Source organism: Grampus griseus (assembly GCF_964374135.1).
Source record: "Grampus griseus genome assembly, chromosome: 16".
In the NCBI taxonomy this organism is placed as follows: Eukaryota; Metazoa; Chordata; class Mammalia; order Artiodactyla; family Delphinidae; genus Grampus; species Grampus griseus.
In genome coordinates, this window is record NC_139010.1 from 53,602,017 (window position 1) to 53,623,540 (window position 21,524).

The 21,524-nt window shown below is 42.1% G+C and overlaps 1 protein-coding gene across 1 annotated transcript in view; it reads left to right on the plus strand.

Annotated features, from left to right (window-relative positions):
- The first annotated feature begins 5,075 nt into the window (after nt 1–5,075).
- The window catches only part of LGI1 (leucine rich glioma inactivated 1), a 32,956-nt gene continuing 16,507 nt past the window's right edge, over nt 5,076–21,524 (plus strand). The window contains exons 1-2 of the mRNA XM_082674322.1: nt 5,076–5,519; nt 5,913–5,984. Of these exons, the coding sequence (XP_082530448.1) occupies nt 5,305–5,519; nt 5,913–5,984 (287 nt within the window). The 5' untranslated portion in view covers nt 5,076–5,304. The remainder of the gene's footprint in view (nt 5,520–5,912; nt 5,985–21,524) is intronic.

Genomic DNA, 21,524 nt, shown 5'->3' on the forward strand with positions numbered 1-21,524 from the left:
GGCAGGCAGACCCTCAACCACTGCGCAACCAGGGAGGCCCTAGATTACCCAAATTTTAATATTTTAACACATTTGCTTTTTGCTTTAGCCTTCTCTCTCTTTCTCTCTCCCTCACACACACACATACATACTCAGTTACATATTTTTCTTTCTGAATGATTTCAAGATAAGTTGCAGACAGGATGTTTCTGTACCCCTAATACTGCAGTGTGAGTTTTCAAAAATAAAGAATTATTTCTCAAAAAAAAGAAAAAAAAACCTGCTCTATTGAGAAAGCTGCTTAAACTGACACCAGTTTGCATGTCTGAGTGTAAAAGGAGGCAGGGCCAAGCTGGATCTTTTAAGGCTCATAATAATCATTTGTTTACTTGCACGATGTGTGTTTCCTAGGTCACCAGCCTGAGGGGAAAACTGGGATCAGAACCACAGCACACCCTGTTCTTCTCTCTCTGTGCTTTCATCAACTCTCCCAGAATTGCCAGCCCCTCCTCAAAGACCCCTTTCAGTTTCTGAGAATGCCAGGGAACGTCGCACATGCGCTCCCAAACATCTTCATTTTCCTTCTCTGCTGCTTAGGCTCCCTGCTGGGATCATTTGCCACTTCCTATGTCTGTGGGGCTGTCACTACTGCGGGACAGTAAGGGTGAGTTGCTCCTGGTGGAAAATCCAGTGATTCTGGTGATGTCTGAGCCATGGACCTGGATGGAGATACTATTGGTCTCATATCTCTATAGCAGCTCTGGATGCCAGAGCACTGTGTGTGGTCCCCATGGCACCCACAAGCAACGCCGTTGTGCCCACCAAACTAGAGAGAACACTCTCTGTTACAGGGATCCCAAAGTAGATTCTTCTTACGCCTTCAAAATTACACATGTTCAAGGGCAATGGACTGAAGAAAAAAAATTTGCATCCCATGTTCAAAACACCTTCTTTTTCTCCAGCCCTGGCCCTTATCCTTGGACCAAGGGGGAGCTCCTTGGGGGCTCCTACTCTCACCCAAACTGGGAGAGAGTTCTTTCTTCCCCAGGAGGATTCTTGGTTCCCTCATGTGCAGAGACTCTTGGCAAGGCCACAGTCTGTCATCCTGCACAGAAGTGCCTGCTTCTTGTAGTGAATATACACTTGAGATAAACCCATTATTATTTGAGAAATTTGCTTTCCAAATATCAGAAGTTACATGTTCAGAATTCAAGTCCCATTGCAATGATGACAATGATGATGATAAATCTTTCGCGTAACAGACCCCATGCTGAGCACTTTAGATACATTATTGTCCTTCATTCTCTCAACAACTTTATGTGATATGTACTGTTATACATACTCCTCATTTTACAGAGGAGAAAACTGACCTAGAAAGGTTAGATAGCTAGCCCATGGTCACATGGCTGGCCAAGTGCAGAGCCAGCCCTGGATCCCCTCAGCTACTCCTCCAGAGCTGGAACTGGGCAGTGAGCCTGCCTCAGCCAGGCCTCCCAACCTCCCTGGGCCTCCTTCCAGCTCTGCTTTCATCCTTTCTAAGCCTGTCTCCCAAGGCCCCCCCCGTAATGCACAGGTGGGTTGCCAAAACTTATATAAAGGCTTCCAAGCTGGTGGAAAGCCCTAAGCTTCTACCCTCCCACTTCCCACACCCTCTCTGTGCCCTACCAGGGCTTCCCGAAGGAGGGCAGGGAAGCTTGGTCAGCAACAGGGCCCCCTCCCCAGGCCCCTCAAGACTTCAATATAGGGACTCCCGTGGTGACGCAGCAGATAAGACTCCACGCTCCCTGTGCAAGGGGCCCGGGTTCGATCCCTGGTCAGGGAACTAGATCCCACACGTGTGCCTCAACTGAGAGTTCACATGCCACAACTAAGGAGCCCACATGCTGCAACTAAGGAGCCCACGAGCAGCAACTAAGACCTGGTGTAACCAAATAAATAAATAAATAAACAAAAGACTTCAATATAGCGGCAACCTGCCCTCCTCTCACTAGTTCCCTCCTCAGTCCAATTCTGGAACCTGTAATGTTTCTCCTCCCTAGATGAACATCAGCGATATGTTACTACACAGTTAAAATTGTGCCTGATCTCAGCAGGTGCTTTAATTGAATAGGAAATTCAAATCTGGGCTTTAAATGCCACAGCAAAAGAAAAAGTTATTGTCTTTTCAGAATGCCCATTGTAATTTCTCCTTAAAGAACCGCCCCCAACAACCCGCTATGGTCCTTTTTCCACTTGAACTGACAAACTGAACCGCCAGATAAATACAGCTGCAAAGTGAAGTCATGGCTATGATTTCTTTCCCACATTCATTTGGTCTCCTGGCTTAACCACGTCAAACATGAAAGACTGCTCACCCTTTCCTTGATGGCATCTACAGAGCACAAAGCCAAGGGCTGATCAAGCCATCTTGATAATCTGATACATTTGAAAGTGTATCAGAGGGGAGGGAAGTATTCTGTTTGCCTACACAGATCAGTTTAACCAAGCATCTGCCAGAGTGTCACCCCATGCAGAGTGGTGGCCCTGCCACTTTTCATCTGTGTGACCCCTCAGTACCTCGGTCTCCCCACCTGTAACACGCAAACACGCAGTGATTGGAGCCGAGAACTCTGAGGTCCCTAAAAGATCTCAGGGTTTTTATTTTATAGTTACAAAACACATCACTTACAAGTCAGAGAACTTAGGGCATAGGTGATTGTTTGAATAAAAACCATCTTTTATAAAAGTTTCGTCAGATAATTATTTCACGGAGCAAGTTTCCACTGTGCACTCAAAGCAGGATTCAGTTTACAAACATCTGACTTGCAGCCAACTTTTGTGACACTTTTACTGTTTCAAGTGGGGCTTGCCCATAGGTCATGGTTTCTAAAATCACTGTGATAGACTCCCTTCCTCCATAGAGTCCTAGACAGCGAAGCAAGAGTAGAGTGCATTCTAAAATCATTACTTCTCTTAGACTTAGTTTTTTCTTTCCTTGTTTTGTAACAAAACACACACACACACACACAAACCAACATATTTACAAGCCCCCCAAAACTGGTTTAACGATAATAACCTACTGGTCCTTTTGAAACACAAACCATATCCTATCGCTCTGCTGCCTGGAACTCTGCAGAGGCAACCTTGGCTCTCTGGGTGGTGGCCAGGCCTTTGCAAAGGCTGCTTGCTCCACCTGGAATACTCCCGCCAACTCTCTCTGTCATTCCCCCTTAACTTGGAACTCAGCTGGATCATTGCTTCTCCAGGGAACTGTCCTTAACTTCCTTTATGATAGCTCTGAGGAGCTGTCTGGAGTTTCCTGGGACGAGCATGTCCCGATCACGGCTGCCTCCGCGCTCTGTGGCTGCCCATGAGGGCACACTTGTTGTTCACAGTGCTGAACAGGGCGCTGTCCAGGCACTGGATTCACCCAGGGGTCTCTCCCTTCATGGAGCCTGCAGTCTTCTGGGTAAACAGACAGCAATCAAATACGGGAATGACCATGACTGCCACCGCCCTCCTCTCACAGAGCTTCCAGAGAAGTAAACGAGGGGCGAGCTCCCTACAAGAGGGAAAGGTTAGACCATCAACGCCTCAAGCTCCATGCAGGATGAGTTTATGTCATAATCACATATTTGCTTAAATAGTCCTTGTACTCCTTTCAGTCTAAGAAGCTGAGAGAAAAAGGACTGTGGACTGACATCACTGGCCAACGGTGCCAGCTTGAGGGATGGCCGCCTGTGGCGTGGTAAGAAGACCAAGCGTCTATTCCTCCATCCTAAGCATCTCCACGCCCACATAGATTATACCTCCCTGCCCCAAAGCCAGGGCCTCTTGTTTTTCTCTTGTTTAAATGAGTTTCCTTCTCTAAGGGTACATCCTCTTTCCCATCATACAGGACAGTAACATAGCCTACCATTTGGATTTTTTTAAATAAATGTATTTATCTATTCATTTAATTAGTTAGTTTTGGCTGCGTTGGGTCTTCGTTGCTGCACGTGGGCTTTCTCTAGTTGTGACGAGTGCGGGCTACTCTTCGTTGCGGCGTGCGGGCTTCTCCTTGCGGTGGCTTCTCTTGTGGAGCACGGGCTCTAGGCGCGTGGGCTCACTAGTTGGGGCACACGGGCTCAGTTGTTCTGCGGCATGTGCGATCTTCCCGGACCAGGGTTCAAACCGGTGTCCCCTGCATTGGCAGGCGGATTCTTAACCACCGTGCCCCCAGGGAAGTCCCTACCATTTGGATTTAATGTTTGTAATATTTATGGAACATCTGCATTATCATGCCCATTTTACAGACAGGAGAATAGATCCAGAGGCACCATCAGCTAGTTCATGGCAGAACTGGACCCTAAAAAGCCAGGTCTCTGGCTCTTAGGTTGGCGTTTTCCCCACCGTATCTCAGCCTCCTGGGTTCAGCCAGACCTTGCCAGAGCCCTGGAAACCAAAGTTTGCTGCCTCCTGCTGGCAGGGAGTTCCTTCCAGGCTTCTGGGTCCAGCGCTCAAGAAAGGGGACTGTGAGAGGTGAGGAGGGCGGGTTATACACAGAGGCAGTCAACGAACCGCTTCTATCTCCCTCCCTCACCATGGGAGGAGGGAATGGCTTACACATGGGGGGGAGGGGGCGGGGTGGATTATGAAAATCAATAATTTATGACAGTTAAGTGTCAGAAAAGTATTTACTCACATTCATTCCCTGAAAGTCACATTCTCCATGTGTTCTTGCTTGTCTTTCAGCGATGGCATCAGTCAGGTGGACTCAGCAAGAAATACCAAGGTTTTAGCCAAAAGCTGCGAAGGGAGAGAGTTTCATTTCACTTCCTATTTCCAGCCAGGGCTGGCTCCAAAGCTAGCTTTCCTTACTAGGTTGTTTGCCACATGAAAAGCAAATTCCCAAAGGTTTCTGAGATTGCTGAGATCCGATGCAAGATGACTGCTCCCACCCACCGGCCCACCCACCCACTAATAAGACATTATGCCATCCTATTTTTGGTAACAATTAAAGGGCTCCCGGTGCAAGCAGAAAGCTGTTTATTTTCTGTTACATCACTTCGCTTTGCCTTCGAAGGCTGGTCTGTGCTCAGTGTTTTCGTGGTGATGCAAGTCCGCTCTCTCCTCGAGCAGTTGGATCCCTCCCATCTCGCAGCACCTCACAGGTCTCTTCCCCGAGCAGTGCATCGCTGGAGCGAGGAGCAGCTCACGAATCAGCTGCAGGTCCCTGTTTTGAAAAGCAGAGAGACAGAGGCAGAGGAAAAGGGTGGACTCTTATGTGACCTGGTCTTAAAGCAAGACAATCACCATCTGAATTCCAGAAGCCCTGTTCATGTTTGGGGATATTTTTTCGACTGCATGGAATCAGAGAGAAGCCAAAGGATGGGAAATGCCTGCATCCCCCTGAAAAGAATTGCTTATTGCCTATGTCTCTTATCTGCGCTTTTGCTGACTGAGGGGAAGAAACCAGCGAAGCCAAAATGCCCTGCCGTGTGTACTTGTACCAAAGATAATGCTTTATGTGAGAATGCCAGATCCATTCCACGCACCGTTCCTCCTGACGTTATCTCATTGTAAGGCCCGTAAGCATTTTGGTATCTAATTTACAATTTAAAAATTCCAGCCGATGTATTTGGGGCTTTGCATGTATTGGTAGAAGGGCATGGGGAGAGATTCCTCTTGCACGCTTGGCCATTTGACAGGGCTAACATTTTGCTGCATTTAGAAATTTTGATTTTTATTAGCTGCTACAGAACATGCTTAGATATCTTCCACCCCTGAACATTATTATGAGAAACCTGTAGCAGATTCATCTCTCCTACTTCATCTGGGAAGGAACAGTATCGTACTTCATAAAATAGTGTCAAATAGTGACTGTTTTGCTAAACTGGATTAACATAAGGTTTGTTCTGTGTGTGTGTCTCTTTGTGTGTGTCTGTTTATTGTTTTGTTTTGTTTTCTTTCAGATCCTTTGTGAGATCTGGTTTTACTGAAATCTCAGAAGGGAGTTTTTTATTCACACCATCGCTGCAGCTCTTGTGAGAAATATTTATATCATGACTATTTTTAATACAGCATATATTTGGATAAACCCTCTAGTAAAACGATCTCAATATTAATTTTGTCAAATGTGATTATATTTCTGGAGAGGAAAGGAATATCAGTAAAGTGAGGTAGATGGGTTTGTTTGCGACTTGACACCAACGGTGCGGATTGATGCTTGCAATTGTAAATTTGCTAACCTGTAATGCTAGCTACTTTCATGGCTATTTATGAAGTTGTTGGAATGTTGCAACAATGATCTTCATTTCATTCCACCCTTTTACTTTCATTTTTGACTTGGGAACTTTGGTAATTTTACCCTGGAGTTTCTGAATTAGTCAATACAGAACCCAGCATAACATATGCGCTCAAGATGTTGTCCTCGGGGACCTGGGGCAGGCTGCTACTCTGTATGATTTACCGTGTGGGGAAGAAAAATCTCAGTTCTTTCTAGGTAATTCCTTAAAATGTTCATTCTCAAGTGACTGCTTTCTAATCTCATCTAATTTATAACTCATCCCCTTATAAGGAGGGAAAGAAAATATTAATATAGGATAGTGCAAAGGATTAGCCTTTGCTGTGTGTTTTAAGTTAGCCATGAGGGAACCATATATTCAGTCTATGTCTGAAAATAGTCAAAAAATAATATTTGACTAAGAAATCAGATCTCTCCACAGTCATAACGTAACATGGATAATTTGTTCTGACGTGTAACGTTTGGCCATTGGAGTGTTAGTTCTTAGATCAGGACCACATACGGGGGCAAGAGGTCCCCCCCGCCCCGTTCTCAGGTGTCAGGCCACAGACTGGGTTGTAGTTACCGGTTTCAGGGGGGGAATCAGCCAAATGTCCATCAACTGAGCTGTAGTTATCTTAACTGCATGATCCTGGACCCAAGTTTTTTTGCTTGTTTTTGTTTTCTTGCCTTAATTGGCCATTTTGGCCGTTTGAGGTTTTATATACAGAGGCAAACAGCATGGATTTGAAATGCGAGAGACCTGTGTGTAAATCTCACCCTACCACTCCCTAGAAACTAGACGTGAAATTGTGTGCAAGTGACTAATTCTCTCTGAGCCTCAGTCTCCTCATCTGTAAAATGGAGGTGATGACACCTTGAAGAGTTATCAGAGATAAATAAGATTTAAGTAGATAAAATGCTTGGTATAGGATGTGACAAATGGTTACATATTTTATAAATGGTAGGGTTTTAACTTTTCACATAAAGCTAAAAAAGCTAAAAAAAAATCACTTAATCTATTGTTTCGTCTATATGAAATCCCCAAACTGGTTTGACTATTTCATTTCATAAACCTGATCAGGTGTTTTGATATTATGTAATAATGTTGGCTACTGTCCTTCTACTAGCTAATGTCTTTGAATGATTAACAATTGAGTAGAATATTCCTAAGTGATTTATCTGTTTGATTGATGGCTAATAGTGTGATTAGGGTAAGTGTTAGTACATCAAACAAATTCAAAAAAGACAGAGTCTTTAGCACATAAAGGGGCAAAGTCTTCAGTGCTGAGATCCTTCCGTAGGATAAGAATTGCTTGTATGTGAGAAAGTGATCAGTTGTGCCTATGTTATTATTTGTTAAATACATAAATGGCTCATTTTAAAAGCATCCTTTTGTTGAGCTAAGGCACCTCTCTCTCCCCAGGAGAGTTAAATAGATCAGTCCTTAAAATTTGAGAAGTGTCAGTTGACACATACTACTCAAATTCCAACACTGGATGGGCATTAGCTGTGACACAGAAAGCCCGGATCAATCAACCTCATCAGTTAGCACTTCTCCACTCTGTGTTTCTGCTGGGTGGATCCGGCCTCAGCAAACACAGATGCTGGACAATGTTATAGAAATAGTTACCGGCTGCTGCAGAGTAATGTGATTACACGTATTTAGAATCACAGAGGAAAGCCAAGGAACTGGTTTTTAAATAGCCCACACGGAGCGTGTGTGCCATGCCCCTGCGTTCCATGCTCTGAGTTCCTATGGAACATTCCAGCCCTTATTTCTAAAAGCAGTTCAGTTTTCAGAAATAACAAAAGGGCGAGTAATTCTTGCCCTGGATGTCCTTACTTAACTCACACTGGCTAACCTCAACATGGCAGATCTGTGCCAGTGCTGATCTTATGCAAAATTGTCCAGGGTCAAAGTTTGTCTCTGATCTCCAGGATCCTGTTTCCTAAAGATTTTACTCCCCATTCTTCCTGTCCAATGTTCTCTGTTTCCTCCTGTCGTTGGGAAAGGGTCTAATAAGCGCATTTTCACTGAGGAGAAAATAAATGAAAAAGCTCCAAGTATGAATAGTGCCATAATCATAACAGTGGTGGGAATGCATGGCTCACAGACAGAAAGAGTTTTTCTGTAGGACAGGGCCATCCACTGCCCTGAAAACCCCACACTGGAACATGAAGACCCAGGGGTCTTATTTGCCTTTGCATGACTTTTGCCATCAGCCCAGACCTGGATCACACCAACCATTGCTCGGGGTTTGCAGTGAATTCTAATGGTATTCGTGACCGCAGATTACCAAACTGACCTGTCATATCCTGTGAAGAGAGAAACTTCAGAATCGATTCTGCTTGATTGATGTACAAAGGCAGTTGGTTTCTTGCTAAGTTGTGAAAAAGAGAAAAGAAATGACCCATTCATGTCGCCCACCCTAACAATCTGATAATTTCATTATGGCCCCAAATGCTTTTTCAGACCTTCTGCAGAAGGCATGATGAGAAGTACTTTTTGAAATGTTAGCCTGGGGTACTGAGGGAAACAGACGTAGTGCCTCCTTAAGTTACATATAATGTTTTTAGGGAAAAGATCCTGGTAGGCCTTGGCTGGCAATGTGTGTTGGAGAACAAGAAAAACAAAAGCCCACACTCTGTAGAGAGGAAGAATAAAATTATCCAATAAAAATTCATCAGTTATACAAACCTATTTTTTTAAAAAACACCTATGGTTTTAAACAACAGCAACAAAACCTTTCCCAAGCAAATGTAATTTCATTCATGTTTCCATAGGCCTGCTGTGAAACATAACCAGTGGGAATGATTATTCATTCTAGTCTGTTTTTAGTGATAGGAGCGAGTGGTACTTGTAGCGAAGGCAATTTACAGAAATGTGTTTTCACACAGGACAGTCCTGTTCTTCTCAACCACAGACTAAAATCCCCAATGATGTAGGCTCATTACAGAAGTAAAATTCAAATTTAAGAGCATAAAATGTGGCCACATTGCCATTTGTTGATGAAATTTTTAATAAACTAAAGCTATCCAACTCTAAAGAGAGTTCGATTTGCAGGGAGTAAATTACAGGGTTAGGTTAGTATCATGCACACAAAAAAAATCTTTATATAAGAATTTGGTGTAACCAGAAAAAATTATATTTATTCCAGTGAGATCTGATCTTGTCTGAAGCAACAGAATTGATCCCTCTGTGGAAAAAAATATCATCATTTCTTTTATTAATCCACAATCAATACATAAATATATAGCCCATAAGAAATCAAAAACTAAAAAACAGAAAAGCAAACAGCATGAACATGATAAATCATAAGTCCATCCTTACTAAGATTTTATCATTCAGTTCTTCAAAATAGGATTTGTCCAGGGAAAACTATCCACAGCCTCTCTCACCTGTACAGCGATTAGCCTCTTTTTCTATTCCTCCTTATATGACAAATGTAAGAAACATTTAGCAATCTTCAGTGACAACTCAAGCCAAACCCACCAGCTAAGAGGGCTTCTAGAGGAATTACTGGCTGGTTATGGATGAGCATGTTTTGGTTTGTGCCCAGTTGATGGCCCACAAGGGACGAAAAAGTAAAAATTTCAATCACCTAGGCTGTTTTGTCTACAATCTGCCCAATGACCCATAGCTCTGATTTTTAACTTCTTAATTAATTAATTGTTGTGACTGTGCACACAGCCCTGTACAACAAAGGTTTTCTCTGAAGGTGTATTTCATTCTCTCAATTATTCAAGCAAGAAACTTAGGAGTTACCTCTCCCTCATGTCCACTTTCAACAGGAAACAGCATGAGAATCTGCCATCTCCTCTTCACCCCAGGACCATGGCCCTAACTGAGGCTGCAATCACTGTTCCACAGGCTGCTGGGGAGATTCTGCACTGGTCCCCCTGATTCCGGTCCCTATTCTCCCCACCTCCATCAGTGTTACCTTCTTGAAGCGCAGATCTCATCATGTCACCCTCATGCTTGGAAGCCTTTAATGGTTCCCTAGAAACAGAGAAACATCTGAACACCCGAGTTGGTATTAATAGAATTTGGCTATTTGTCTAGGGTCATCTCTCGCAGTATTGATCGCACACACACATACACACACACAAACACCCACACACTGTAAGATCCATCCATACCAGCCTGAAGTTCCTCTATTTTCTCAAGCTCTGTAGATTTTACTGATGTCTATGTTCTTTCTGTCATTTTTAGAGCTAACTGTGCTTGTGTCTGCCCTTGTTTCTCGAGGATTCTCAATAGCCAAGGTCCTAGAAAAGAGCCTGGATGTTATAAGCTTAGATCTTGCTTACTATATGTTTGTTGAATTCAGTTCATATTTTTATAGATTTTATACTAGAGATTCCTGTTTTCCTATCAGTAGATAGTCTCGGTCATGTACCTGCTCTTTTGTATGTTTTGTATACACAATCAGATTTCATGTGAATTAATAGTGTGGACGTCTGGAAAGTGGGCTGAACCAAAAAAAAACCATGAAGAGATATTTGTTCACGACATTATGATGTCAAACTTCTTCAACAGATATTTCCAGTGTACTGGAACTTAAAAGGCAAAGCATCCAAAATCTTTCTTTAGACCCACCTGCTGAATCCCTTTTGTTTCACTCTGATTTCCTCTAGGTCTTTGACAAGTACAAAATCATATTTGCCACCCAGGTTCTCTCCCAGGTTTGACTAGCCTCTCTCCTGTGAAGGTTCAAAGTCCCCCTTCATCCAGTCTGACAGGACATCCAAAGAAAAATGTTGGTTGAGCATTACTAAGATGAAGAGCAAATTTATGAACACAAAGACTGTATCATAAGGCAGTCATGATAAGCTCTCTCATTTTGTTCAAAATGATATTCAGTTGATTGGTGAGGATGGTGACTCTTGCCCATTTTTGAGCCTACGGCTGATATAGGCTACAAAATGATCCCAGGGCATTACAATGACAGCTGTGATGTCAAAATGGCTAACCCTGGTGAGCTGGCAATGTGGCAAGTAGTAAAGAACACAGGTTTTGTGGTCAAATAGACGTGGGTTCAAATCCTCACTCTGCTGCTTCCTAGTTCTGTGATTCGGGGCAAGTTTAACCAAGCCTCATTATCTGCATCTACAAAGTGGGCAATAACCATAGTACCTGTTACACAGGATTACAGTCAGGATTCAATGAAACAGTACACGTAAAGCACTTGGCACAGCGCCTGTAACTCAATAAACATTAGCTTTCATTATAGTTCTGAAAATCACTTTAATTTGAATGACCTTAACATCAGATTAGCATCTGATTGTATAGTTTGGGTTTTCCTACAGTGCTAGCTGTAAAATTTTATTGTTCTACGCATAGGTCTCCATCAGAACCTGCTAAGAAATCTTTCTTCAAATACTTCTCACAAGGAACATGAACTATTTACCTTTCCGAGAATGGGAGGGGAAAAGAGAAGCAGAACCCTTTCACTTCTTCCTCATGAAAAAACAACTGGAACCGTATTTTGTAAACATGTCAAGTTTTGTTAAAAATAATTAACACTGGCCAGTCTTCAGATGAGTAGTTTTGTGGTAAGATGGAAAGAAGCCTGAAGTAGAAGTCAGGAGACTTGGGTTTGAAATCCAGTTCAGACAGTAACGGGCTGTGTGACCAAGTATCCCTGGGCCTCAGATTTTATATGTAGAAAATATCAGAGATAGATTAAATTATGGTTCTCACACTCAAATGCCCAGTGGGGGCTGGGGTGATAAGGTAAATGAAGGAAACAGTTGGGTATAAGACAGTAGGGAGTGGTAGTGACTGGGGTAAACCAGACAAGACATGTCTTACCTAAAAATGACATCTTCAGTTTCAACTGATTATTGCTGACCGCACATGAATATGCGGTCTTACTTTTTAAATTTTCAGGGGAAGGCAGAAATCTGGAGGCAGATTTCTGAAACAGGAGACCAAACAAAACATATGTAATTGGCATTTTGAGACCTTCATGTTCAATTAACTAAGGTCTCTTTCTGCTTAAAAATTCTATTGTATTCTATTCTATTCTACAAACAGAGTACTGTTTGTAGGATAGAATACATAATATAGAAAATGGCCTTGTTAAAGAAAAGGACAAAATTTATTGTATCAATTCTAACAAACCAGTAAATTAGATTGTTAAATGAAAGAGCCTCATTCTATGGAATTGACTATTATAAAGTTATTATTAGAATAATAATGTAGTTTGGGAATAATAATTTCCCAAGCAGGTCCACTGGGACTTTACCAGGACCTCCCATGGTGGCTGATGGTAGAACAATGTTTCAATATCCCTCCCATGGGGCAAGGACTGGAAAGGAATTGTTGAGCCCATTTACATGGCAGGATGACAGGTGCTTGCCTGTGTAAATTGTGATTAAAAAACAACGACCTTTAAAAAATAAACAGACTAGAATTTATATGCACAAGTAACTCCTGACTTGCAGAGAATTCCTTACAGGAGATCAGAGATTCTTCCTAACTTTGCTTCTATAGCTAAACGTTTCTAGATCTTTGAGAATTGTCTTCACTGCCAGTTTACAAGTCATACAATAAAACCAGGCAAAGTTTTGTTAGGGGACATTGTCATTTTTGTATTGCCTGATGCCAAGCACTGTATATGTCTCATTTTTTATTTCATCATCACAATAACCCTGTGAGGAAGTGTGATTATGTCCATTTTGCAGATGAAGCACTAAATCCTAGAAGGGTTAGGTAACCTCCGCGATGTCACACCCCTCATAAGTCGCAGAGCTGGAGTGTAAACCCACATCCTCACTTTTAACTACTTCTCTCTGCTTCCTCTTGAACATGAATAACTGGGCTTAACTTTGCATAGCTTTGTTCCCCAAATCGAATCCCCTCTCAAAGGGTCAACCTTTGTCATTAGTGCGGATATGCAGGGGATGTGTCCTCATTCCTGGAGAAAATTGTTGACAAGCCATTTGAAAGAGTGGCCCGCTGCAAGAACATCGAGTTTCCCTAGGGTTCAACTCTCTTTGTATGTGTAAACTCTGGTCTCCTTCCTTTGAAAGAGAGAGAGAGTGAAGAAAAGAGCAAATGGAAAGGGACTTATATACTTTAAAGTTATATCTTAGACCAATGTTTTCTAAACTCGTGTCCTATAGAACAGTTGTCCTGAAAAAAAAAAAGAGTTCTGTGCTCAAATAAATTTGGGAAACCACTCATTCTATCCCTGCTTGGCTACTTGCAATGCATCTTGGCTTAGAAAAGTCTCTGGAATTATTTTATGTTGTTTTCCTTTTCTTAACCTACAACAGGATATTGGGAATCTATGCCTTCGGTGTTCGCTTTATTTATTTATTTATTTTTAAAGAGCTTCTTTTTATTTATTTATTTATTTTTTGCGATACGCGGGCCTCTCACTGTTGTGGCCTCTCCCGTTGCGGAGCACAGGCTCTGGATGCGCAGGCTCAGCGGCCATGGCTCACAGGCCCAGCCGCTCCGCGGCATGTGGGATCTTCCCGGACTGGTGCACGAACCCATGTCCCCTGCATCGGCAGGCGGACTCTCAACCACTGCGCCACCAGGGAAGCCCTATTTTATTTATTATTATTTTTATTATTTATTCATTTATTTATTTATTTATGGCTGTGTTGGGTCTTCATTGTTGTGCACGGGCTTTCTCTAGTTGTGGCAAGCGGGGGCTACTCTTCGTTGCGGTGTGGGGCTTCTCATTGTGGTGGCTTCTCTTGTTGCGGAGCACGGGCTCTAGGCACGCGGGCTTCAGTAGTTGTGGCACACCGGCTCAGTAGTTGTGGCTCTCGGGCTCTAGAGAGCAGGCTTAGTAGTTGTGGCACATGGGCTTAGCTGGTCCGCGGCATGTGGGATCTTCCTGGACCAGAGCTCGAACCCATGTCCCCTGCAATGGCAGGCAGATTCTTAACCACTGCGCCACCAGGGAAGTCCCTTGCTTTATTTATTAGCTTAATTATTTATACCTCAGCTTGTTCTAGAGAGGCTTGCTAACAGAGCTTGGGTGGGTAGAAAGAATCCTATCTTAAAGGATCCATTAAACCATCTATCTCCATATAAGGAGTGACTCACTGCCAGGCTCTCTACCAGGTCAAGCAGCGTGGCACACTCTGCTTCTTTGGGGACCTCCCAGTGGAGCTCCATCTTTCAGAGGAAGTAGATTATCACTTGCAGCCCCTTCAATAGGAAAAAGCCCTTGAGCTTAAATTTACACTCTCACTGTTTTTGTTTTGAGAGGATTCCCTCACAGCTATTTCCCAAATGCCTAATCCAACATTTCCCTGGGTATACACACTGTATGTAAAACTCAATGATAAAAGCGTCCCATTATCAATAAGATTGGGAAGCTGCATATTTAAATCCCTTTTGAAGAGTCTCAATTTACTTAAGGATAGAAAGATTCGTGTAATTAGGAACCCCGAGTAACTTCATTTACCCACTTTCCCCAAATTTATTTGTCTGTTTTTTTCTGTTGTTGTTCACGTAAAACCTCTCAACCCCGTAAAGGCCTTGTGTTCCAGGGACTACACTCGGGGAACTACTGGGCAAGGCTTGCCTAGATTTGTAGCAGATACTGGGCAGATCTGATAGGACTAAAAGGAGGAAGCATGGCCTTGCCCGTGACCATTACCAGTCCGGGGGGAGATCATACCGGAGCACAGAATCCCAGCTCTGCCAGTTACAAGCTTCAAATTACCTCTCTCACCTCGGGTTTCTTTGTATCTTAAATGGAGACTACACTACAGTGTTCACTGGAGGATTAAAATGAGTTAATAGATGGCAATCTGATAAAGACAAGGCTTGGCATAGAATAGGCTTTAAATAAAATTTAAGTCCCTCCTCCTTTGCTTTTTAGAAGCAGGGAAATATAGACTGAATTTACAAACAACGTCGGGATGGTGGGCTGTTGACTAGTTATGCCAATGTCTATAAAGGAAAAGTTTTGACTATCCTGGGAGGAGAGGTAATGAACTATAAAACCAAAGGGGTGGGTCCATGCTCAAGCCTTTGCTAGTGTGCATGCCAAGAATATTCCCCAGGGAATCCCTGCAAATCTAAAATCTACATTCTAAACCTGGCGCTGCTGCTGACAAAAGATGTGGCCTTGAATAAGTCACTTAATTCCGCAGGCCTCAGTTTCCTCACCTGAGGGATTGAATGGCATATCTCTCTAGGATGCCCCCCCCTCAGACTTATGAGAGCAAAAGTAAGGTTACTCTCCATCAATCCAGATCGAAGAGGTGGTGGTCTACTTAAGGATCAGCTGAATTACATTGAAAATATTTTCCAAGGATGAAAGTCAAAAAGAACTGTGACATAATGCGCTCATACGTGATGTGTCCCATTTTAATGCTTTCCTATCTTAAGAGTATATTTTAAAATATTCAGATGTAAATTATTCATGTGGCACATGCACTTAGAACGTGTGCATTTAACTGAAGTTAATCATCAGCCTATTATTAACTTTCATTCAACCAGTCCTATTCTTTTGGATAAAGGAGAATATTAGTAACAGCTAGCAGGTCTGAATCATTTAAGCAGAGGCAGCTCTAAACAAGTTGGCCAGCCCCTCCAGCTATGCCCTCGAATCTTCCAACGGCTGTAACCCATGCATCTTGCTCTCTCATTTACATATATATGCACATATACACACACAGGCACACATATGTACTTGGAAGTATGTTTACGCAACACTGCCCACGGCTGCCTAATTCCCTGGACAACGCTCATAACAGCTCTCTTAGGTAGGTGACAATCTCACTGGACCTCAGTTTCCCACTCTATATAACTAAGGTCCTTCACTAGAGCTAAAAGCTCTTCCAGCTCTGATATTTTATGTCTATGCTCCTTGCTGAGCGATTCCTTGGCAGAAGCATTGGAGACATGCTCTTATACATTATCTCATGGAATTCTTAGAATCTTCCAGGAAATATTTTTGTTATTATCATTCCTATTTTAACAGAGGATGAAATAGATTTACCTCCTTGATGTATCATGGACATAATAAGCGGCAGCCACAAACTTAGAAACCAGATTCTCTATTCTATGTCTAATCAGTGCCATCTCTAAGGGACAGCCCAATGCTGGCTGCTCACTCTTCTTCATCCAGAGTAGCCCTTACTGAGGGGGTGTTTTATGGGAGAGCCCCCTAAATCATCCCCCACTCCATAGCTGCAAGGATCTGCTTTGGGCTGGAAGATAAAATGCAGACCACTTGTGGAACAATGACAATTCTGATGGCAGTTAAGATGTCACGGGTGACTAGAGAGAGTCTGAAGAAGTGTCATTAGAGCCAGGGGGCCCTGATGTGACCAGATGAGCAGTCTGGCTTGAGACAAGGGGAGATTTTCCCAGCAGGGTTACTCCTCCCTTTCAGCCATCTGCAGACCTGCCTCCCCACTATGCCCCACTCCTCATGTAGAGGCCATGCCTACTCTTCCATGAATGAAGCCTGCAGCGCTACAAGCCTGACGCATACATCTTTCAAGCTAGTTTAGACCCCTCATTTGACAACATAGAGAGGAGAAGTGATGTGCTCAAGGCCACACAGAGGATTTACGGCCAAGTGGGAATGAAGACCCAGGCTTTGTGATTCCCTCTGCAGCATGCTCTTTCCCTGGTCCCTAGAAGAGGTGAGAAGCCAGGGCAAGAAACCACTTCAGCAGCCCAGCAGCCTTGGCATCGACACATGTCCCTCCTGCCCAGTATTTTACTCTTGTGGACCCCCAGCTGGACGTTGGGCAGCCTTAGCCTTGACCTCCATCTAATGTAGCTAGATCCTCATTCTGTGATCCTCTGCTTCTTCCTTCACTTCTCTGTTGCTGATCCCAGCACTTGAGCTCCATGCCAACCCTATCACACACTTCTCTGCCCCTTTTGAATTAAGTGCTGCTGGTCCTAGCTTTTCAACTAGGAACCCCCTAATAACCTTTCAGCCTTGGTGTTAATTTATTGCTTATGGAGAGGTGCGACCCACTCCTACAGACAGTTGAAAATAGGTAGTCAGAAGGAAGAACTGGAGCTCAGGGTTAGCAGACATTTTACAGATCTCGTCCTCTGGTCCCAGTGCAATATTAACTTTAAATTTATGAAAGCTTTAAAATAAAAAACTATCATCAACAGGAAATTTTAAGAATATTATTCTAAATATTTGTTGAAATCAAATATGCAATTTTAAGAGATTACATTTAAAACTTACTGGATGCTTTACGTAGAGGTAAAGTCATATTTCTAAATATTGATACTTTCATTTTAAATCAGAAAGAATAAAAACATAGGAATTGAGCATGAAACAATACATATTCTAAGAACCTCAAGAGAAAATAAATAATAAACAGAAAAAAAAAATAAATTAGGAAGCAGTGGGAATAAGTAAATCCAAGATTTCATTTTTGGAAAAACCCAATAAAATAGCAGACATTTGAAGGAAGTTAATATGTACTCGCAAGTGGCAGGGCGGGGGAGGGCATTAATTATTCAACAACAGGCTTTGGCAAATTTGGGTAAATATCTAGGCAGGAATCAAGGCAATGTCTCAGCTCACATCATAGATAAAAGTAAGTCCCAAATAAATTAGAGTCAAAAAAAAAAAAAAGCTTAAGGAGGGAGGTTTAGGTAATATTTCATTAATATCAAGGTAGGAAAAACATTTTAAGAATTACAGCAAAGAAAGAATATATAATAGAAGTTGATATATTTTGTTAAAATGTAAAATGTCTATATGTTAAAAATCATGATTCAAAAGGCAAATCATAATCAGTAGGGAAAAACTCAGCATCAAATAAGAAAGGAAAAGAATAGGTAATATCCTTAGTAAATAAAAGGCGCTTAGAAAGCAACAAAAATGGTCAAAGGACATGATTTCATAGAAAAAGAAACAAAAATGATAATACTAAATGTTGGTAAGGATGTGGTAAAAACAGGCGTTTTCATATTCAGAATTGAACATGTAATTTGATACAAGTTAGTAATAAACTAGAGACATACAAACCATATACAATCCAATAATGTTACTTTTAAAAATCTATCCTAAGTCTATTCTAAGGAAAGAATTAGGAATATGGAAAAATACTTGCATGAGTGGGTGGTTATGGTAGTGTTTATAATAGTGAAAATTGGAATCAACAATAAAAAAGTTAAATCCCGGTATCTCCATAATACAAAACTTACTCGTCTGTTAAAATTATATATTGAAAAAAAAATTATATATTGAAAATGTATTGTCCTGAGAAATTATTCTTGAAAAAATAAGTACATGAAAAGGAGGACATAGAACAATAAAATTATTATTCCAATTTTATAAATATATACATGTATATATCATATATTTATTATATATACACATATTCACACCTTTAGGTAGTATGATTACAGTGATCTTTATTTTCTTCTTGAAGCTTTTCTTTATTTTCCAGAATTTCTACACTGAGCATATAGCGTCCTTAAGCAGAATACACCGAACCGCATTCAGATTTTTAAAATTCTTGACTTGAAAAAAATACAAGTTGACATGATCTTAATGTGACTTTAAGACTGCTTATTTTGAGTAATTAATTCCTTTAAAAAGGGAATTATGACTTAATTAGATTTCTTAAAACTGCATAAGCTGAGTAGTGTTATTATGGTTGTCTACCAGAATGGGGATGTTGTATCACTATGTGATCCGGGTCCTATACTGAGAGACCACCCAGTATGTGGAAAGGGCAGTAGACCAGGAGTCTTGGGCCTCATGACCTTGGTCAAAGCTTTTAACATTCCTCTAGGCCTCAGTTTCCTCCTGCCAAACAGCTATTAACACCTACTCTACCACTTTCACAGAGTTGGTTCAAAGACCAAATAAGAATGCAGCAGGAGTCTATGAAATACAGGCTATCATGGAGGCAACAATCATCATTTAAAGAATGAGCTATTGCCTGCATGGTATTGACAGTTGATATGTATGGTCTTAAATGTCTTTCTTGATAAGGAAGTACACACTCCCTTGGTTGCAGAGGAAAAAACTCCTCCCCACACCTCCTACACTCCGTTGTTTTCGTACTGCACTCATGAGACTGATGGCTAAGAGACCTAAGTGCACAGCCCTTGGGGGGAGGGTACAGAAAGGACAAGGTGCATCCCTGTGTCCACCTCCACCAAAATTCTAGGGAACAGTGCCTGCCTTTTTCCCTCCCTAAGAATAGAGGAAGTGGCACAGACCTCAAATGTTCCCACAGGATCAGGGGCAGAGGGCAAACTCTACATTATCTCTGCACCAACCTACTGGATGGCTGCTTGGCAAGTGTATGCATAGAGATCTCTGATTTGCAGCTCAGGGTAACCAGTTCATTCAGACAGTACACTTATCCCCACCCACCCCTCCATGTGCTACTTTTGTGAGGGCAGTTGTCAAATCTGAGTCATATTATTGTGGACTCCTGCTGCCTGTAGTTATGGAGACGGGACAATCCACAGCACCTCTGTGTACCAGAGCAACTATTCCAGCCACATTTGCTGCAAGGAGCACAGGCCCCCTCGGTCACCACAGGTAAAGGAAGGCTATTGTGGCTGACAAGAAAGTTTACCATATGCAGCCCTGGCTGTGTGTAAGAGACACCTGGGGAGCTTTTAAATATCTCATGCCCAGGCCACACCCCAGGTATAGAATTTAACCAGAATCCCTGAGGGCTAGAACCCGGTACCAGTATTCTTAAAGCTCCCCAGGTGATTCCAAGTGAAACTAAGATTGAGAAGCACAGGTGTAGGATCTAACACAGATCTGGGCATCTCCCTGCTCCAGCCTTCACACACACTGCCCTTTGTGGGGTCTCCTCTGCATTCCACTCTCTTCTGAGTGTGCCTTGCACAGTCTGCCTGCCATGGAGGTAACTCAACCCTAAGGCCTCTTTTCTCCTTCAGCTCCTCTGCTAGCTGGTTCCATCTGTTTGTGATTCCAAATCCCCAAGAAGGGATTCATCTTTAGCCCAACTCACCTTTTTGCACCAGACTAGTTGGGCCATGGGATGCTGACTGATCTCAGGATCAGTTACTCTGGATGAAGAACGGAGTCCTTCTTGGTCTCATAATTTCTGAAAAGGGACAGAGGTCATGAGGTATAAAAGCTGGCCACCCTGGTCTGCCCCAGATCTGTTCTGTGTGAAGATGGGGTGGAGTGACACAGTTTCCCTTAACAGGGACTTTGGGATCCTTTAACACATCTGGCTCAATAACAAATCATGATACTGAAATCAAACATTTATAAAGGAACCCATACAAATTAAAGAGTGGCATTTTACCCCCTTTATAGCACAGGACGTTTTTAAGTTTTTTTAAGTATATATAGGATAATAAAATGGATAGCCTGCTCAACTATATTTAGAATGTATGTATAAATTTACAAATCTTTGTCCATGGAATCCTTGTCCAAAGAAAATTACAATTGAATTTAGAATCTAGATATTAGAATATCTAGATATTAGAATTAGAATCTAGATATTAGAATTTAGATATTCATTATTATCTTAGCCAGAGGGATTTGTTTTAGCTTTTATAAGAAAACTTTTTATTGAAATATAATTTACTTAAAGAAAAGTGTGCATATCCTAAGTGTACATCTTGATAGTTTAAATTAAGACTTAATTTTTTTAGAGCAGTTTTAGGTTCACAGCAAAATTGAAGAGAAGGCACAGAGATTTCCCATAGACCCACTACCGTGACACATGCATAGCCTCCCCCATCACCAGCCTCCTCCACCAAGGTGGTATGTTTGTTACAACTGATGAACTTACTTGATCACCCAGAGTCCATAGTCTACATTAGGGTTCAGTCTTGGTGCTGTACATCCTATGGCAAATGTACAGTGACATGTATCCATCATTATGGTAGCATACAGAGTATTTGCACTGCCCTAAAAATCCTCTATGCTCTGCCTATTCATCACTCCCACCCCTGCCATGATTTTTTATAAAGTTAACACCCTTGTAACCAGCACCCAGGTCAAGAAACCAAACATTATCATTACCCTAAAGACTCCCTTTGTGCCCCCTTCCCATTACCACTCACCTTCGAGGGTAAACCCTGTCTTGACTTCTGCCAGCATAGATTAGTTTTGCTGGGTTTTGTTCTTTATATAAGTGCAATCATGTAGGATGTATTTTATTGCATTCTGGCTTCTTTCCCTGGACTTACGTTTGTGAGACTCACCCATATTCTTGCGTGTTGTTGTAGTTTTAGCCAGAGGTTTTGATCCTTACGAGCTAGTTCAGCAAACACAATTCAGCCAGGAAATATGCTCAGGGCTGAGGACACAAAAGTCAATAAAGA